Source organism: Hevea brasiliensis, chromosome 6 (assembly GCF_030052815.1).
Source record: "Hevea brasiliensis isolate MT/VB/25A 57/8 chromosome 6, ASM3005281v1, whole genome shotgun sequence".
NCBI classification, from domain to species: Eukaryota; Viridiplantae; Streptophyta; class Magnoliopsida; order Malpighiales; family Euphorbiaceae; genus Hevea; species Hevea brasiliensis.
The window spans coordinates 5,270,078-5,284,596 of NC_079498.1; the positions used below are offsets into that span (position 1 = coordinate 5,270,078).

At 30.9% G+C, this 14,519-nt stretch overlaps 2 protein-coding genes and 1 pseudogene across 2 annotated transcripts; all 3 read left to right on the top strand.

Moving 5' to 3' along the window:
- The first annotated feature begins 8,064 nt into the window (after nt 1–8,064).
- On the top strand, nt 8,065–9,519 carry LOC110646531 (chitinase 2). The gene has a single exon (XM_021800003.2). The coding sequence runs from the start codon at nt 8,315–8,317 to the stop codon at nt 9,245–9,247; it is 933 nt and encodes a 310-aa protein (XP_021655695.2). The 5' UTR covers nt 8,065–8,314; the 3' UTR covers nt 9,248–9,519.
- Nucleotides 9,520–9,655: 136 nt separating this feature from the next.
- LOC110646532 (chitinase 2-like) lies at nt 9,656–11,251 on the top strand. Its single transcript, XM_021800004.2, has one exon. It carries the CDS (start codon nt 10,246–10,248, stop codon nt 11,161–11,163), a length of 918 nt encoding a protein of 305 aa, XP_021655696.2. The 5' UTR covers nt 9,656–10,245; the 3' UTR covers nt 11,164–11,251.
- Nucleotides 11,252–11,857: 606 nt separating this feature from the next.
- Nucleotides 11,858–13,169, top strand: LOC110646523 (chitinase 2-like; annotated as a pseudogene).
- The last annotated feature ends 1,350 nt before the right edge of the window (nt 13,170–14,519 follow it).

The following is a 14,519-nucleotide window of genomic DNA, read 5'->3' on the forward strand; positions in this document are numbered from 1 at the left end:
ATGTGAGTTTAAATAGATTTGAAAGCTAAAAATAGAAATTGGAAGCGTGATGATGCCGTTACAGATGAAGAAGCGAAGACGGCCTTTTTGACTGTTGAGGTCTAAACGCCGTTAATTAGATCACGTATCCGACCGTTATATAATAATGAAAATTTTTTATTTTTTGAAAAAAGTTTGAATCCTAATTTCGGTTTGGAAAACGCCCCTCACTTTCCTTGATATTACGAAATTACCTTCACACATTTTTTAAGGGGTTTGTTGTTTAAAATTAGAACATTGTGCAAGAGAATCATTTTGCAGCTTCCATTCCTTATTATTATGAAAAGCATAATTTCTTATTATAAAATTTAAATATTATTAAATTAAAATTTACTTAGGAGACTTTTTCAATTAATTTAGGTTTAGTTTCACTTGTTTTGTCTTATTATTTTTTGTATTTTTTATTATTTAGAGTACTTAAAAAATAAATTAATAAAAAATATTTTCTTATTAAAAAAGAAAGTCACTTTGATAATTTTATTAATATGTATGATTTAAATAATTAAAAATACATACTATTAATTTAATATTACAATTAAATAGCAAAAAAAATTTTCATTAAAAATAATTTTTATAGAAAATATTTTTATTTAAAAATTATTTTTAAGCAAAACATTTTCAATTAATTTAGGTTTCATTCATTTTTCAGAAAATATTTTTTAAATTTTATTTTTCATATTTTTTATTATTTAGAGCATTTAGTAAAAAAGTCTAACGAAAAATATTTTTCTAATTAAAATAGGAAATCATTTTTTGAACAAAATGTGAAAACACATGTATGATATAAATAATTAAATACATATCGTTAATTTAATATTATAATTAAATTATAAAAAATATTTTTTATATATAAATTATTTTTTATGAAATAAATAAGTTGCATTAATTAAAAGAAACACATGAATTAAAGTATGAATTTGGGAAAAGAGTGAAAAATATAAAATTAGATAAATTAGGTAAAAATGAAAAAGATTGGAATTAATATATATATATATATATATATATATACAATGAAAAGAAAGACAAAGTGGGGTTAGTGTGTGGTGGCAAAGTAGGAAGTCCCATGTGATAAAGAGTGATGGGAGAGAGGCACATGCCAATGGTTCCTTTTGATTTTAAAAGCCTTCTTCTTCTTCCTAGATCCTCCTTTTCAAAGCTTCTCACTCAAACAAGCTTCTATTGAAGATTCTATTATTATTATTATTATTATAAGAATTTTTGGATGTTTATTTACCATAATCTATAAACATGACTTGAGGAAATTAGATATTGCTTTTGTAAATTTTTTAAATAAGATTGCTAAAATCTGCTCCACCTATAGTCTATAAAGAGAGATAGAAAAGGAGATATTGTGCATACAATAAAAGGTTGATTTCCCTGAAAGGTAGGTTCTCAAATGGGAAAAAGAATGCATTTCAAGTTATCTATACATGCAAGTTTGGTGAAGGGATATGCAGTGACAATTACATTTTAACCCTTTTTTTGGCACACAAAAAGAAAACATAGAAACCTTGAAATTTAAGGAATATTGGAATTTTTTTTTATTTAACTCTTATTATAATTTAAATTTAAAATTTTATATTTTATAGATAATTTTTTTACTATAATTGACTTTACTAAATTTGAGAGATAATTTTAATACCAAAATTATAAATCATTAGTGAATATTGAATTTATTTATTTTTTATTTATTTAACTCTGATTAAAATTTAAAATCAAAACTTTATAATTTTTTAATTTTAATTTATCACTATACAATATAAATTTATTTATTAAAAATAAATTATAGGTTAAAAATAATATTTTTAAACATTATATATATATATTAACTGCAATATTTAAATACATAAAAATATATTGTCTTTTTAAAAAATAATAAGTTACTAGGATTGGTTATATGGATTGGATCGAAGAGACCTTATCTTTATCTCTGCCTCACACAATATCAAAATTAAAATAGATCGAATTTGATTCAGAAATAATTATCATTCCTATAATAACTCAAATATCATATATAGTATATCTTAATTTGTAAGTAGTCCAATGAGCTTGCAAGGGTAACCCATCACTTTTTTAACATATTTTTTAGGTGAACTTTTGAAATATTATCTCACAAATTTTTTATGAATAGACTTTGAATTCAAGACTCTTCATCTTTCATTTTTGTTGACTTGATTAGAACATGGAATTAAATTGATACTTAATCTTTGCAGTACAATTGGCTTAAATGAGATCAAGCCCCATAAGTCCCAATTTATATCTTCAGTTTCAGAAGAGACATGTTTATAGTGCTCTGCTCTCTTATTCTCAGGTACCTCCAAAGCATTTTGCAAGGTTGCATTAAGTTTAAGCATATGGGATCTCATCTTTTTTTTTTTTTTTTTTTTTTTTACACTGGTTTGGAATAACTTTGAGCTAGTTTTTAGATAGAGTTAAATTCAATCTATTTTTTCTACATGATATCAAAATTTATCATATTTCAATGTTAGACTATTTATAAATATATTTTTCTGTAAATTTATATTCTAAATATTTATATTTAAGCATAAAGAGACATATTATTTCATATTAATTTGAAATAATATATTTATGCTATATATAAAATTTGAATATATTTTATTTTTTTAAAATTAATTTTTAAAATAAAATTAAATCTGATCATTTTTTCAATGCAGTTTACTAGAGAACCCAAGAGAATTCACATGCCATTCATCTTTTCTTTTGAGAGAGAAAAAAAGAAAAATAAATAAATTAGATAATTAATCTGAAATAAGTTTAGAGGATAGTCTCATTAGTGAAGGTAATTCTTTTAAGGCCCACTGTACCAATATCCACATGGCCTCAGAAGCAATTGGGACAAAAGAAAATGAAGAAATTGTCATCTCATACTGTGCATTAAATTTTTGGTTTATGTGTCAAATAGTTATAGCTCAACTCGTGGCTTAATTTTTTTTTTATATAATTAATTCAACATTTAAAAAAAATATATTATTTAAAAAAAAAATTTAAAATGTGAGTTTCGCTGTAAGCATATGAGTGATGCAGTTATTTTAAAAAAAATTTTAAGGTTAGGGAGTTAAATTATTAATATACCCTCAAACTTTTTTAAAATTTCAAAGGGACCCAATGCTTCCCTTAGCCCAGCGTTGCCTTCACCCTTAGTTACAACTATTTTTCTAGCTATTAGCTTTTAGTAATTAACTGTTTAAAGTATAAGTGTTTCTTGAAAATAAATATTATATTAATTATTAAATATAAAAATAATAATATTATTTTTTTCATTTTAGTCAAAATATTAAATATTATCACAAAAGTTAGGAGAGGGTTACGTTTTAGTATTTATTCTCTCAACATCCAAATAGTTGTATAAACACTTTGCCACTAGAGATAGTATTTTAATTAAAATCAAAATACTAAATATTATTTTAAAAGTTGCTGTCAATATACATATATTTTGGACCATTAGAGTTTTTATACATTAAATTCTATCATTTAAACTAATTAAGCTAATTATATTCTTACCCTTTTCACTTTTTTGCCCTTACCCTTTATGCAAGGAAAGTAATTTATTCTAAGTCATTCTACTAACTTACTAAAAGGGACTTAATAAATTGCACTTTCATAATTAATTGCAATATAATTTTTCAATTTAGCTTTAATTTGTTATATTTTACATTATATCATGGGCATTATTTTTTTAATTTAGGAGAAAATTTATTTTTAAAAAAAAAATATTTATCAAATATATTTATGTCATAATTTTTTAGAAAATAAGGTTCCTAATTTTTTTTTTTAAATGACCGTTACTTTGGTGCTGATTGGTTTCTTTTGTGGAACATTATTTGGAAGAGTAGAAATCATCTAGCATTTAGGAAGAAGTTGGAACTGCAGCAGGTTGTTCGATCTACATATCATATTATGAAGAATTTCTTTCTGCTTCAACTCCTCAAACGAAAATCCATCAGCGCCCCTCATCTTGGTCAGCCCTACCTCCAAGAATTATTAAAATCAACTTTGATGGTGCTGAGGCGGTGCTTGCGAGGAGTGCCAATAGTATGCTGCTAGGGTGGTATTGTAAGAGATTCCATGGAAACACAGATCCTTTGACCTTGGAAGCATTGGCCTGCAGATAGGCAATTCTTCTAGCAATCCATATGAAGTTTCATTGTGTTATTATAGAAGTTGATCCCTCACATTTACTCGATACAAGGTCTTATATCAAATATCATTCGTCTGAGTTAAGAAGTGGGCATGGTTAATTTTGATCAGGTCAACAGGATAAGGAACTTTACAGCTCATTGTATTGCTAGAAAAGTTTACCAGATGGTTCCTTCTTAGTAAATCTTTTGATTCAATTCAACTTTGTGATGTCCTCCTTGCCCAATTTGGGCTGTTGAATACATTTACCAATGAAAAAGAAAAAAAAAAAACGCCGTTACTTGAGACATACTCAATCCTATATAACAGAATGTAAACTGCGTATGTTTTACTTCACAAGTGCATTGAGCCTTTATTTCACTGACATTCAAATGGAAATAAAAAGGTTCTGATTCTCTCTATTCACAAATTCTCTCTCATTTGATCGATTTAACTAATATATAAAAGGATTAATTTATCAACAAAATTAAATTATAAAAATCAAATTATTAAGTTTTCAAATCACACAGACTTAATTGTTAATTGTGATAAATTAAAAAAAAAAGTAACTAATAATACCCAGATGCTGCTTGCTTGCTGGCTAGACACTCAAAAGCTGTTGGTTGTCAGGATGCAGCAGAAGCTGCTGTCTTCATTCTTACTTTAAATCCTACATCATGTTTGGGATTCATGTTGCTAATAGTATTTTTTAGACAAAATATTTAAAAAATACAAAAATTTTAAAAAATACATATTTCATAATAGACAATATATTTTTACAATTTAATTTTCATATGCTAAAAATTTGGTAAGAATATGCAATACCAATGTGAATCATGCTTTATGTTTATATGCTCCAATTTCAACTTCTTACCAGCTCCACCATAAAATAATTTTTATAAATAAAAAATACCATGTAATTTCACGATATATGAAACATTGTGGTGTAATTTTTATTAATTTGATATATCGTGTTTTCTTCTAATGCAGTTCAAACTATTAATTATCATTAAATGGCACTAGCATGATGAAAATATAATGCTGACATAGCGATACATGACAGATGTGATACTTATATGGCACTTATGTGACATAGCGACACGAGTTAAATAAAATTAAGACAAGAGTAAATTGTTTAGCTTGATTTATTACTTACTCAGGTTCGAGTTATCACTCCCCTAATTTTTCTCTTCAAAAGATAAAAATAAGTAAAAAAAAAAAATTATATATAATTATGTTAGAGCAAATTGATAGTTGGTTTAATTCCATATTTAATCAGTTTGATAGATGGGTTAGATATGATTTTTAAAACACTGCTTTCAAGAGAAGAGAGACCTATAATTGGTGGTTATATAAATGTTATGTAATTGCTTGAAAGGAAAAAGAGTAATGGTCCAATGCATGATTTAAGATACCATCTCAACTATAATTTTTGACAGCACAGCAGGCAAAGACAATCATAATAACCTTTTGTGAGTAGACCTGACACGAGCAAGATTAGTTCTGATCCAATAAGCTGAAATACTTATACAATATGAAAAAAAAAATTTCAAGAAACTCTTTGATCATTCTTTTCTCTGTGCAGGTCCATCAAGCTATAAGACATTGCCACAAAACCACTCTGTAGCTAATTTTGGCTTCATCACCATGTATGTTTCTTGTGTAATTAGTTGCTTGTGATTTACTTCAAGCCAGCTTTGGCATGTGATTCCTAGCACAAGCCACAATCAGAGATGGCATTTCCAGTGCTATATATGTATATGTTAAGAACTGCTGGTGGATTCTTGGTGCATGATCACAATAGGCTCATACAAATCCACAGAAAACAGGTACAGATGGCTTGGCACCACACTATAATCATCTTCAAACTTAAACATCACAAGTATGGAGGAAAATAAGAAACACCAAAGAGCAATATGGGTAGACTTAAAATTATAGATCAAAGACAATGACATTTTGGATGCAGCATTTAGGAATCACAATTGTTCCTAAATCCAATCTGATTTATCCCACATTTAATTAATTTTTTCTTGACTCTATTCCGATTCTAATATTGTGTGGGGTGCGAATCCTCATAATTACCTATCCAATAATAATATATTATTATTTTGGATGAAAAAATAATTTATTTTTATATATTTATATATTTAAATATTATAATATTTTTAAAAAATATGTATATTATATTTAAAACTTATATTTTTAATTTTTAATTTATTTTTAATAAATAAATTTATATATATAATAATAAATTAAAAAGAAAAATCCCAAAAAGAATCCATTTCTTGGCAATAAAGTCCCCATCCTGACCCAATCTCTTATGGAATGGGGATGAGATGAGTGATTCCTACCCATTACCATTTCTAGCAACGTTAACGAGCATAATTTAAAAAAATATAGAAAAAAAATCCCAATTTATTATGTTTACATATATCCTCTGGGTAGTGATTTGATTGAACATGTATGCTTAAATGTAGAAGAGTTTTAATTATTACAAATAAATTGGGGTAAATGCAATGTCAAATTGTGTTCAGATGGCACTAACATACTACCTAATTGTCGTTCTTGTATTGCAAAAACGGCATCGTTTTTCCAGTTAAATTAGAAGTAGAAGGCCTGGCTCGTACATTTGATATCCAAGATTGTATCTAATGCAGTTAATCTAGTTTAGCCTTCTGGGCTTCCACATATAATTAACCAATAGTAATGCACCATGCTTTATAAAAATAATAATTAGTTGGAAAAGGTTGCCATTTTATGACCTCATAGAAGCCCACACAAGAAACAAAATTATTATTATTATGGGCAACTTAGTTATTTATTATTATTATTATTATTATTATTATAGAAAACCTAGAATTGGGCCAACTTGTGTCACTAGATTCAACAGGCCTCACCCATCAACACTGAAGTCAAACTCTAATTCATTAAAGTTCTGTAACTTTTATGAGTCACCCATATTTTTATTTTTATTTTTACTATATTCTAAACATGAGAGTTTTCAATTCTAATCAGCATATTCTTCATCCTGCATCTGCAAGGCGAAAGTTAAATTTAATGTTGTAAGAATTGATGATGTAGAATCGGTAGCAAGCAGCTTGCAGAGAATCAGAATTGGCAGTTGATTTTCAAATTATCAACATGTTATATCTGATATACGGCATGGTATAGATACTTCCCATGAGGGCTTTTAAGATCAAACAATGATCATTGGGTGTCGAAAGCTGTTATTTTATCTTTTGCTGTTTGATCATGAAGTTGGTACTCCAAGTCTTCATATTGTGGTTAATTGGATCAGTTTTTTTCATGGAGTTGAGGCTAAGAAAGTCTACTGTAACTGCACATAAGGGAATGAAGAAATTGAAAATGGGTTTTCTGCTTAACACAAATGCTCACTCAAGGCAAAACTTTGCATATGATGAAGTTAAGCAAAACCAACTGATGGGGGAAGCCAAGCACAAGTGATAATATGAAATTTCAATTAACCCTTGTTTTCTGTAATTAGAGAAGCTGTACTTTTCCATCAGACTATTTCCAAGTAATGATCATTTACCAGGCAGGCGACAGAACGTTCATCTTCGATGGGTTTGCCATGAAACAATTTGTTATATCTACTTTCATTGATGCACCACTATATCTGGACGAATTTCTCTTTGTTTTTTGTTTTCCTAGGGCTAGAAGTCCCTTAGTCTTTGCCGCTTCTTGCAGTTTTCCTCTGCCCCTCCAGGCAGGGGAAGGCCATCCTTTCTGGGTCCATCGAGTGGGTTCTCTCCCACCGCTTGATCGGGTTGTAGATACCTTCCCCGAGTGGTTTGATTATTTGGTCTGTGATGGGCATGTGCCAACCACGACCAAGAAAAACAAAATGTAGAAAAGTGTAGTATCCAATCGATAATTAGGATTGTGCTGTACAGTGCACTGATGAGCTTCTATTGACCATCGAGAAACTCCCCAGAATTACACAAAAGATAAGGTAGACTAATCTCCAACAATCAGTCAATCACAACACCAAATTGATCTCCACCACTCAACTTTTCTTGTGAATCCTAGGCAAGAACTCAATCCTGTAATTGCCTCTTAACAGTTTCTATCTAACGCACCCTACTATGAAAATTGTCCTTCAAAATTTCCGGTAGAAATGGAAATTGGACTCCTGAAACTTTTTCCTGCTCTTCTCATCATTCTTCAAGCTCTCTCCACAACCCATATATCAATCCTGCAGGTAGCTGATGCTGCAAACTCTAAGCTTTTTAGAGAATATATAGGAGCAAATTTCAAAAATGTCGCATTCGATGAGGTTCCCATTAACCCAAATGTTGAATTTCACTTCATTCTTTCCTTTGCTATAGACTACGATACTTCATCTCCTCCTTCCCCTACCAATGGAAATTTCAATGTGTTTTGGGATTCTGGTAATCTTAGCCCTTCCCAAGTTTCCTCCATCAAGAATCAGCATTCAAATGTCAGAGTGGCTTTGAGCCTTGGAGGGGATTCTGTTGGAAATGATCCTGCTTTCTTTAAACCATCCTCTGTGGAATCTTGGCGAGCTAATGCTGTGTCTTCCCTCACTCAAATCATCAAGAACTATAATTTGGATGGTATTGATATTGATTATGAGCACTTCCAATCTGATCCTGATACTTTTGCTGCTTCTGTTGGTGGGCTTATAGAAACCCTCAAGACAAACAAGGTAATCTCTTTTGCTTCTATAGCTCCATACCCCGAAGTTCAAAGCTATTACTTGGCATTATGGAAGAGTTATGGAAACCTCATAGACTATGTCAATTTCCAGTTTTATGCTTATGATAAAGGAACCACTGTATCTCAGTTCTTGGGTTATTTCGAGACTCAAAGCTCTAATTATAATGGGGGTAAGATCTTAACGAGCTTTGAGAGTAATGGGAATCGTGGCTTATCACCAGAAAATGGTTTCTTTACTGCCTGCGATACGCTTAAGAACCAGCAGAAGCTCCATGGTATCTTTGTATGGTGTGCAGATGACTCCAAGAATAATGGTTTCCAGTACGAAAGGCAATCTCAAGAACTATTAGCAGGTAGTCAACTGGTTTAATCATTCTCTTTGTGGAAGTCTGTGAATCTATATTTGGGCTGCTAAAACTTTCTACATAATGCCCGATGAGCACGAATCTATGCTACTGTATTTGGAACTGCTTTTCAGAAAAGTACTATTGTGGATTCCTTGTTAAAGTGTTGAAGATGGGATTTTTCTGGACATCGGATCCAGGCCCTTTATTGGAAGGGACTGTTCCTGTAATCTGTCAACTTCCTATAGATCTTGGATCTGGGGTTGACAAGTAAAATTACAAACTAATTTTTCATTCACATTGTGTTAAAGAAAATATGACACTATGATATTAAGTGGATTGACTAGTAGATGATATTTAAGAATCTGCCTGTGTTTTCTCCACCATGTGAGAAACAAAGAACTTTATACTATGAATCAGAGAACAAAATGTTGCAAGAAAGCATAGGCAGATCATGATAGTGACATAAATTATTCAAACCATAGGTTCCCCAATTTCTTATTCACCAAAAGAAATAAGACTCTAGGACGCTAGTAGTTTGAAACATCAAATGAAGAAAAAACTATTAAATAGTCAACGAATTCACATGGTTTTCCATTGAGGATGAGCTACCTCTTAAAAACTCCATAGCAGAAAAGGTTGAAAATCTAAATGATATTAAATTTCATTCACATGCCGTGACTGGAGAGTTAATCAACTCCAAATCCAATTTCCACCTAATCGCAGTAATGTCATTCTTTAATCTTAAAAAAGATTAAGAAAATGGTAGGTTTTAGGTATTATCATGCCAGAAGACAGGGAAACAGTATAATGTTCATGTCAAAACAAAAGAGCAGGCAACTAGATCCTGCAGGGCGTATTTAAAATATCATGTTCTAGTAGTTTATTGTTTAACCATACAAAATAGAAGTCTAATTAACATTAATTACAATCTACAGAAATGGTTTAAGTACACTATATAATAGGATCTAAGGGGATCCATATCCAACAAAGCAAGCTACTCAAATCCTGCAGTCGAAGCAAAATGGTGCTCTCCAAGCTTTTTATCACCGTTCTTGTCCTTCAAGCTCTAATCCCCTTCCACTCTTCAATCCAAGCTGCTCCTACAAATTCAAACCTCTTCCGAGAATATATAGGAGCTGAGTTCAATAAAGTAAAATTCACTGATGTTCCTATTAATCCGAATGTCGATTTCCACTTCATTCTCTCCTTTGCCATAGACTATGACAGCTCAAGTTCTCCTTCTCCCACAAATGGAAAATTCAATGTCTTTTGGGACTCCGAAAATCTCAGCCCTTCTGATGTTTCTTCTATCAAGAACCAAAATTCCAATGTCAAAGTGGCCTTAAGTCTTGGAGGGGATAGTGTACAAGGTGGCTATGCTTACTTTAGCCCCTCTTCAGTGAATTCTTGGGTCTCTAATGCTGTTTCCACACTTACAGATATCATCCAACAATATAATTTGGATGGAATTGATATTGATTATGAGCACTTTCAGACTGATCCTGATACCTTCACAGAGTGCATAGGACAGCTTATTTCAACCCTTAAGAGGAATGGTGTAATCTCTTTTGCTTCTATAGCTCCATTCGACGATGACCAAGTTCAAGGCCATTATCAAGCCTTGTGGAAGAAGTATGGACACCTAATAGACTATGTCAATTTCCAATTCTATGCATATGATCAAGGAACAACAGTGTCTCAGTTTATGAGCTACTTTAACACCCAAAGCACCAACTACAATGGTGGTAAGGTCTTGGTGAGCTTTATCAGTGATGGAAGTGGTGGATTAGCACCAGATGATGGATTCTTTACAGCCTGCAATAGGCTCAAGAGTCAGAAGCAACTACATGGGATCTTTGTTTGGTCTGCAGATGACTCCAAGGCAAATGGTTTTCGCTATGAGAAGCAATCACAGGCACTATTAGCAATACACCACTGATGCATTACTTCTGGTTGTTTAATCTTGTATGATTATACGTATACTATGAATAAGTTATAATACATTAGTAAAATTCTGTTTTTTTTTAGTCTTTCTGAACTAATCTCTGAGTATGTTTAAGTACTTAATAATCCCCAAGAACTGCAAATTTGTGCATATCTATCAGCATGACCAGAAAGTATTACCTTCCACTCGAATTCACGCTGTTTGTGAGCAGAAGAAAAAAAATTTGGCCTATTTTGTTGCCATTATACTAATTATCTCAATATTCTTAAATCAAAATTCATAATTAAGCAAATTTGGGATCTACAAGCTCTTAATACTATTTCAAGAGTCTGAGCAGCAGCTTACTGGCATAACAATTTAGATAAAGGAGGTCTATTCAGGTGGCCTAAGAACATGCTAATGCACTCTAGACTAATCTTTTGATGAACCAGTTAATATGATGAATAAATTTTATCTGTGAATTGATTGTTATAACACTCATGGTTTTATAATAAATATTCAACGAAAGGTACAGTTGATGAGTCAAGTGGCAATGCACTCAGTGTACTTTTGATTTGGCTCAAACCACGACTCAAATTCAAGACTTTATAGCTCTAAAGACGACTCTAATATCAATGAGCTAAAGCTCGTTGATCAGTCACCGGTAACTTAAATGACAAAGAATTGCACTCAGTAAATAGAAAAACAAATGGCGGCTGAGCAAGTGGAGGTATTAAAATATGAAATGAAACAAAATAATAGTCTTGAGAACGCTATTAGACACACTAATCCTCCTCTGAAAACAAAATAGATTTGTCTTGAGTGGAAACCTAATTATTCGTAACAGAGTTAATTTCTGCTTAATTGACTGACTTGAAACACATAACCCATGGCCCGCTGGTATCCCATGATTCTAGAAAACAGCAAAGGGAACTTGCCAATTTTTGAGCCTTTTCTAACATGCCAAAACTCAGAAAGCTAACTTTTAGGCCAACAAGAGCCAGACCCCAAATCAGACAAAAAAATGTACCTGAATCAGAATCATTGTTCAAGATTTTTGGTTAAAATGTTGAATTGAACCCTTATTGGATAAATTGAATTTTTCATGACTCATTTACTAATAGCACACCTTTATCCATTGATTGAAAATAAAAACTGATACTACTAGTCCAAACCATTAATGGCTGCCGCTTGGGTTATAACTAGAGAAGCCAACAGAGCAGCCAACTACCCATTTACTGAATATTCAAGCAAAGCTGGATAGGTGCACGGAGCTCTCCAAGTGAACACCTTTTTCTTTGCCATACTCTTCTTCTTTCTCTTCATCACATGCCAAGGTTAGCGGACGCCATACCTCTATCTTCCTTTTACTGCTCTTTCTTGTCCAAGTGAAATAAAGTGGCACATTTTACTGAGAATAAATTAGAAGGAATGCCATATGCTTGCCTCATGAGTTATTATTCTACAAGATAAACACTTGATCACTGAATTGTGACGAGTAAGCATATTTTGCACCAAAGTCTATAAGCTCTTGGGTCCAAAATGCCATGTCTTCACTAACTCATACGATAAAGCATTACAACATAGATGGAGTTGATATAGACTATGCACTTCAGATCAGATCCTGATGCATTCTCTGAATGCATCGGACGGCTGATAACTATTCCAGGGAAAGTGGGACCATAACATTTTCTTCGATTGCACCTTATGATGGTGATGGGGATGTCCAAAGCCATTACTTGGAATTAAAGCAATTGATTATGTAACTTCCAATTTATGCCTATGACAAGATTAGTCCATCTCAATTTGTGAAGCTTTTTAATAAAGGCGGTCAAATATTGGCTAGCTTCATTTCTGATGGTAGCAATCGAGGTTTGGGCCCTGAAGATGGGTTTTTTGAAGCCCGCAAGGAACCAAAGGAGTAAGACAAGTTGGGGGGTATTATTATATGGAGTGCTGATGATTCCAGCAAGCATAGATTTAAAGGTGATAAGGTATCTCAGGCCTTCTCAGCTGCTTGATTGCCCTGTATCACAGTAAAAGTGGTAAGAAATTGGCTCTCCAAATAAAAATTACCAACATGGTTGATTTTCCAACCATCTTTTAAATGTGTGCGGAATAAGGGTTTCAAGCTCGAAATTCATCCTTCAAAACAGTGAAACTTTTAAATTTTATGATGGTAATTATGAAAGAGGAATGATGCCTCTTAGACAAATTTTTATCAAGATTCAATTCATTGTAAATTCAAAATACAATGTATATGATGAGGTCTATATAATATATTTTTGTCTTGAATATATAATAGACCTTATAAATTTTTACCTTTCTATTATTAAGTAATTTTGGGAAAAAAAAGGATTTAAATTTAAATTAAAAAATTCTAGATGATGAAAAAATGAAAAATATTAAATAATAAATCTAAAATAATCAATATTTGGATATTTAGTTGAGATGGCTTTGCCATGGATAACATAATTATAATCTCTCTATTTTAAATGTGTAAAGTTTAGTTTGGTGATAGAAATAGGAGGGTCAATAAAATAGTAGGTAACTAGTAATAGATATTTGTAAACTTGTTTGTAGTTGGTGCTTGTTGAGAGAGAGAGAGAGAGAGAGAGAGAGAGAGAGAGAGAGAGAGAGGCAATTACTATTCTCTTTATAAAGAAGGTAATTACTATTCTCTTTTTTTGAACAAAAAATAATTATTTGATCTCTTATTTTGAAAAATATATTGGTTGATCATTATATTTTTATTTCGTCATACTCTTTAACTCCTCAATTTAATTTCAATTTCATTTAGTTCTCATAATAATTTGAAAATATAACAATATAGTCCTTATAATTTGAAAAAAATAATTATATAATCGCTCTATTTTTTAAGCGTTGAACTATTTAGTTCTTATAATAGTAAGTTATCTCTCATTTGAATATATTAACTAACAGAAAACTTGATGAAGAGACAAAAAAGTAAATGTAAAATACTAAAACTATATAATGCATTTTTTAAAATAAAAAATTAATTAATTAATTTTATTGAAATATAAAAATTAAATAATAATTTTATTAAAATATAAAAATTAAATAATAATTTTTACCATAAAAAAAGGTAATGGGGTTGTTTTCCTTTTCCATCATTAATTATATATATTTGCAGCGACTAGTAGCTGCAAGCCTAGTTTAGTTAGGGTGGTCCTAAGCATAAGGAGCTGCCTCCCTAGGCAGCATCTTTCGGTGAAATCTTGAGCAAATTTTTCTAAAAGCTATTATGGTCCTCTATGGTGAATTACAAACCTAACCAACTATAACAAGATTGAGAAGAAGCATTGAAATTTTCTCAATAGTAAACGAAAGTTGACCTTTATATATTACCT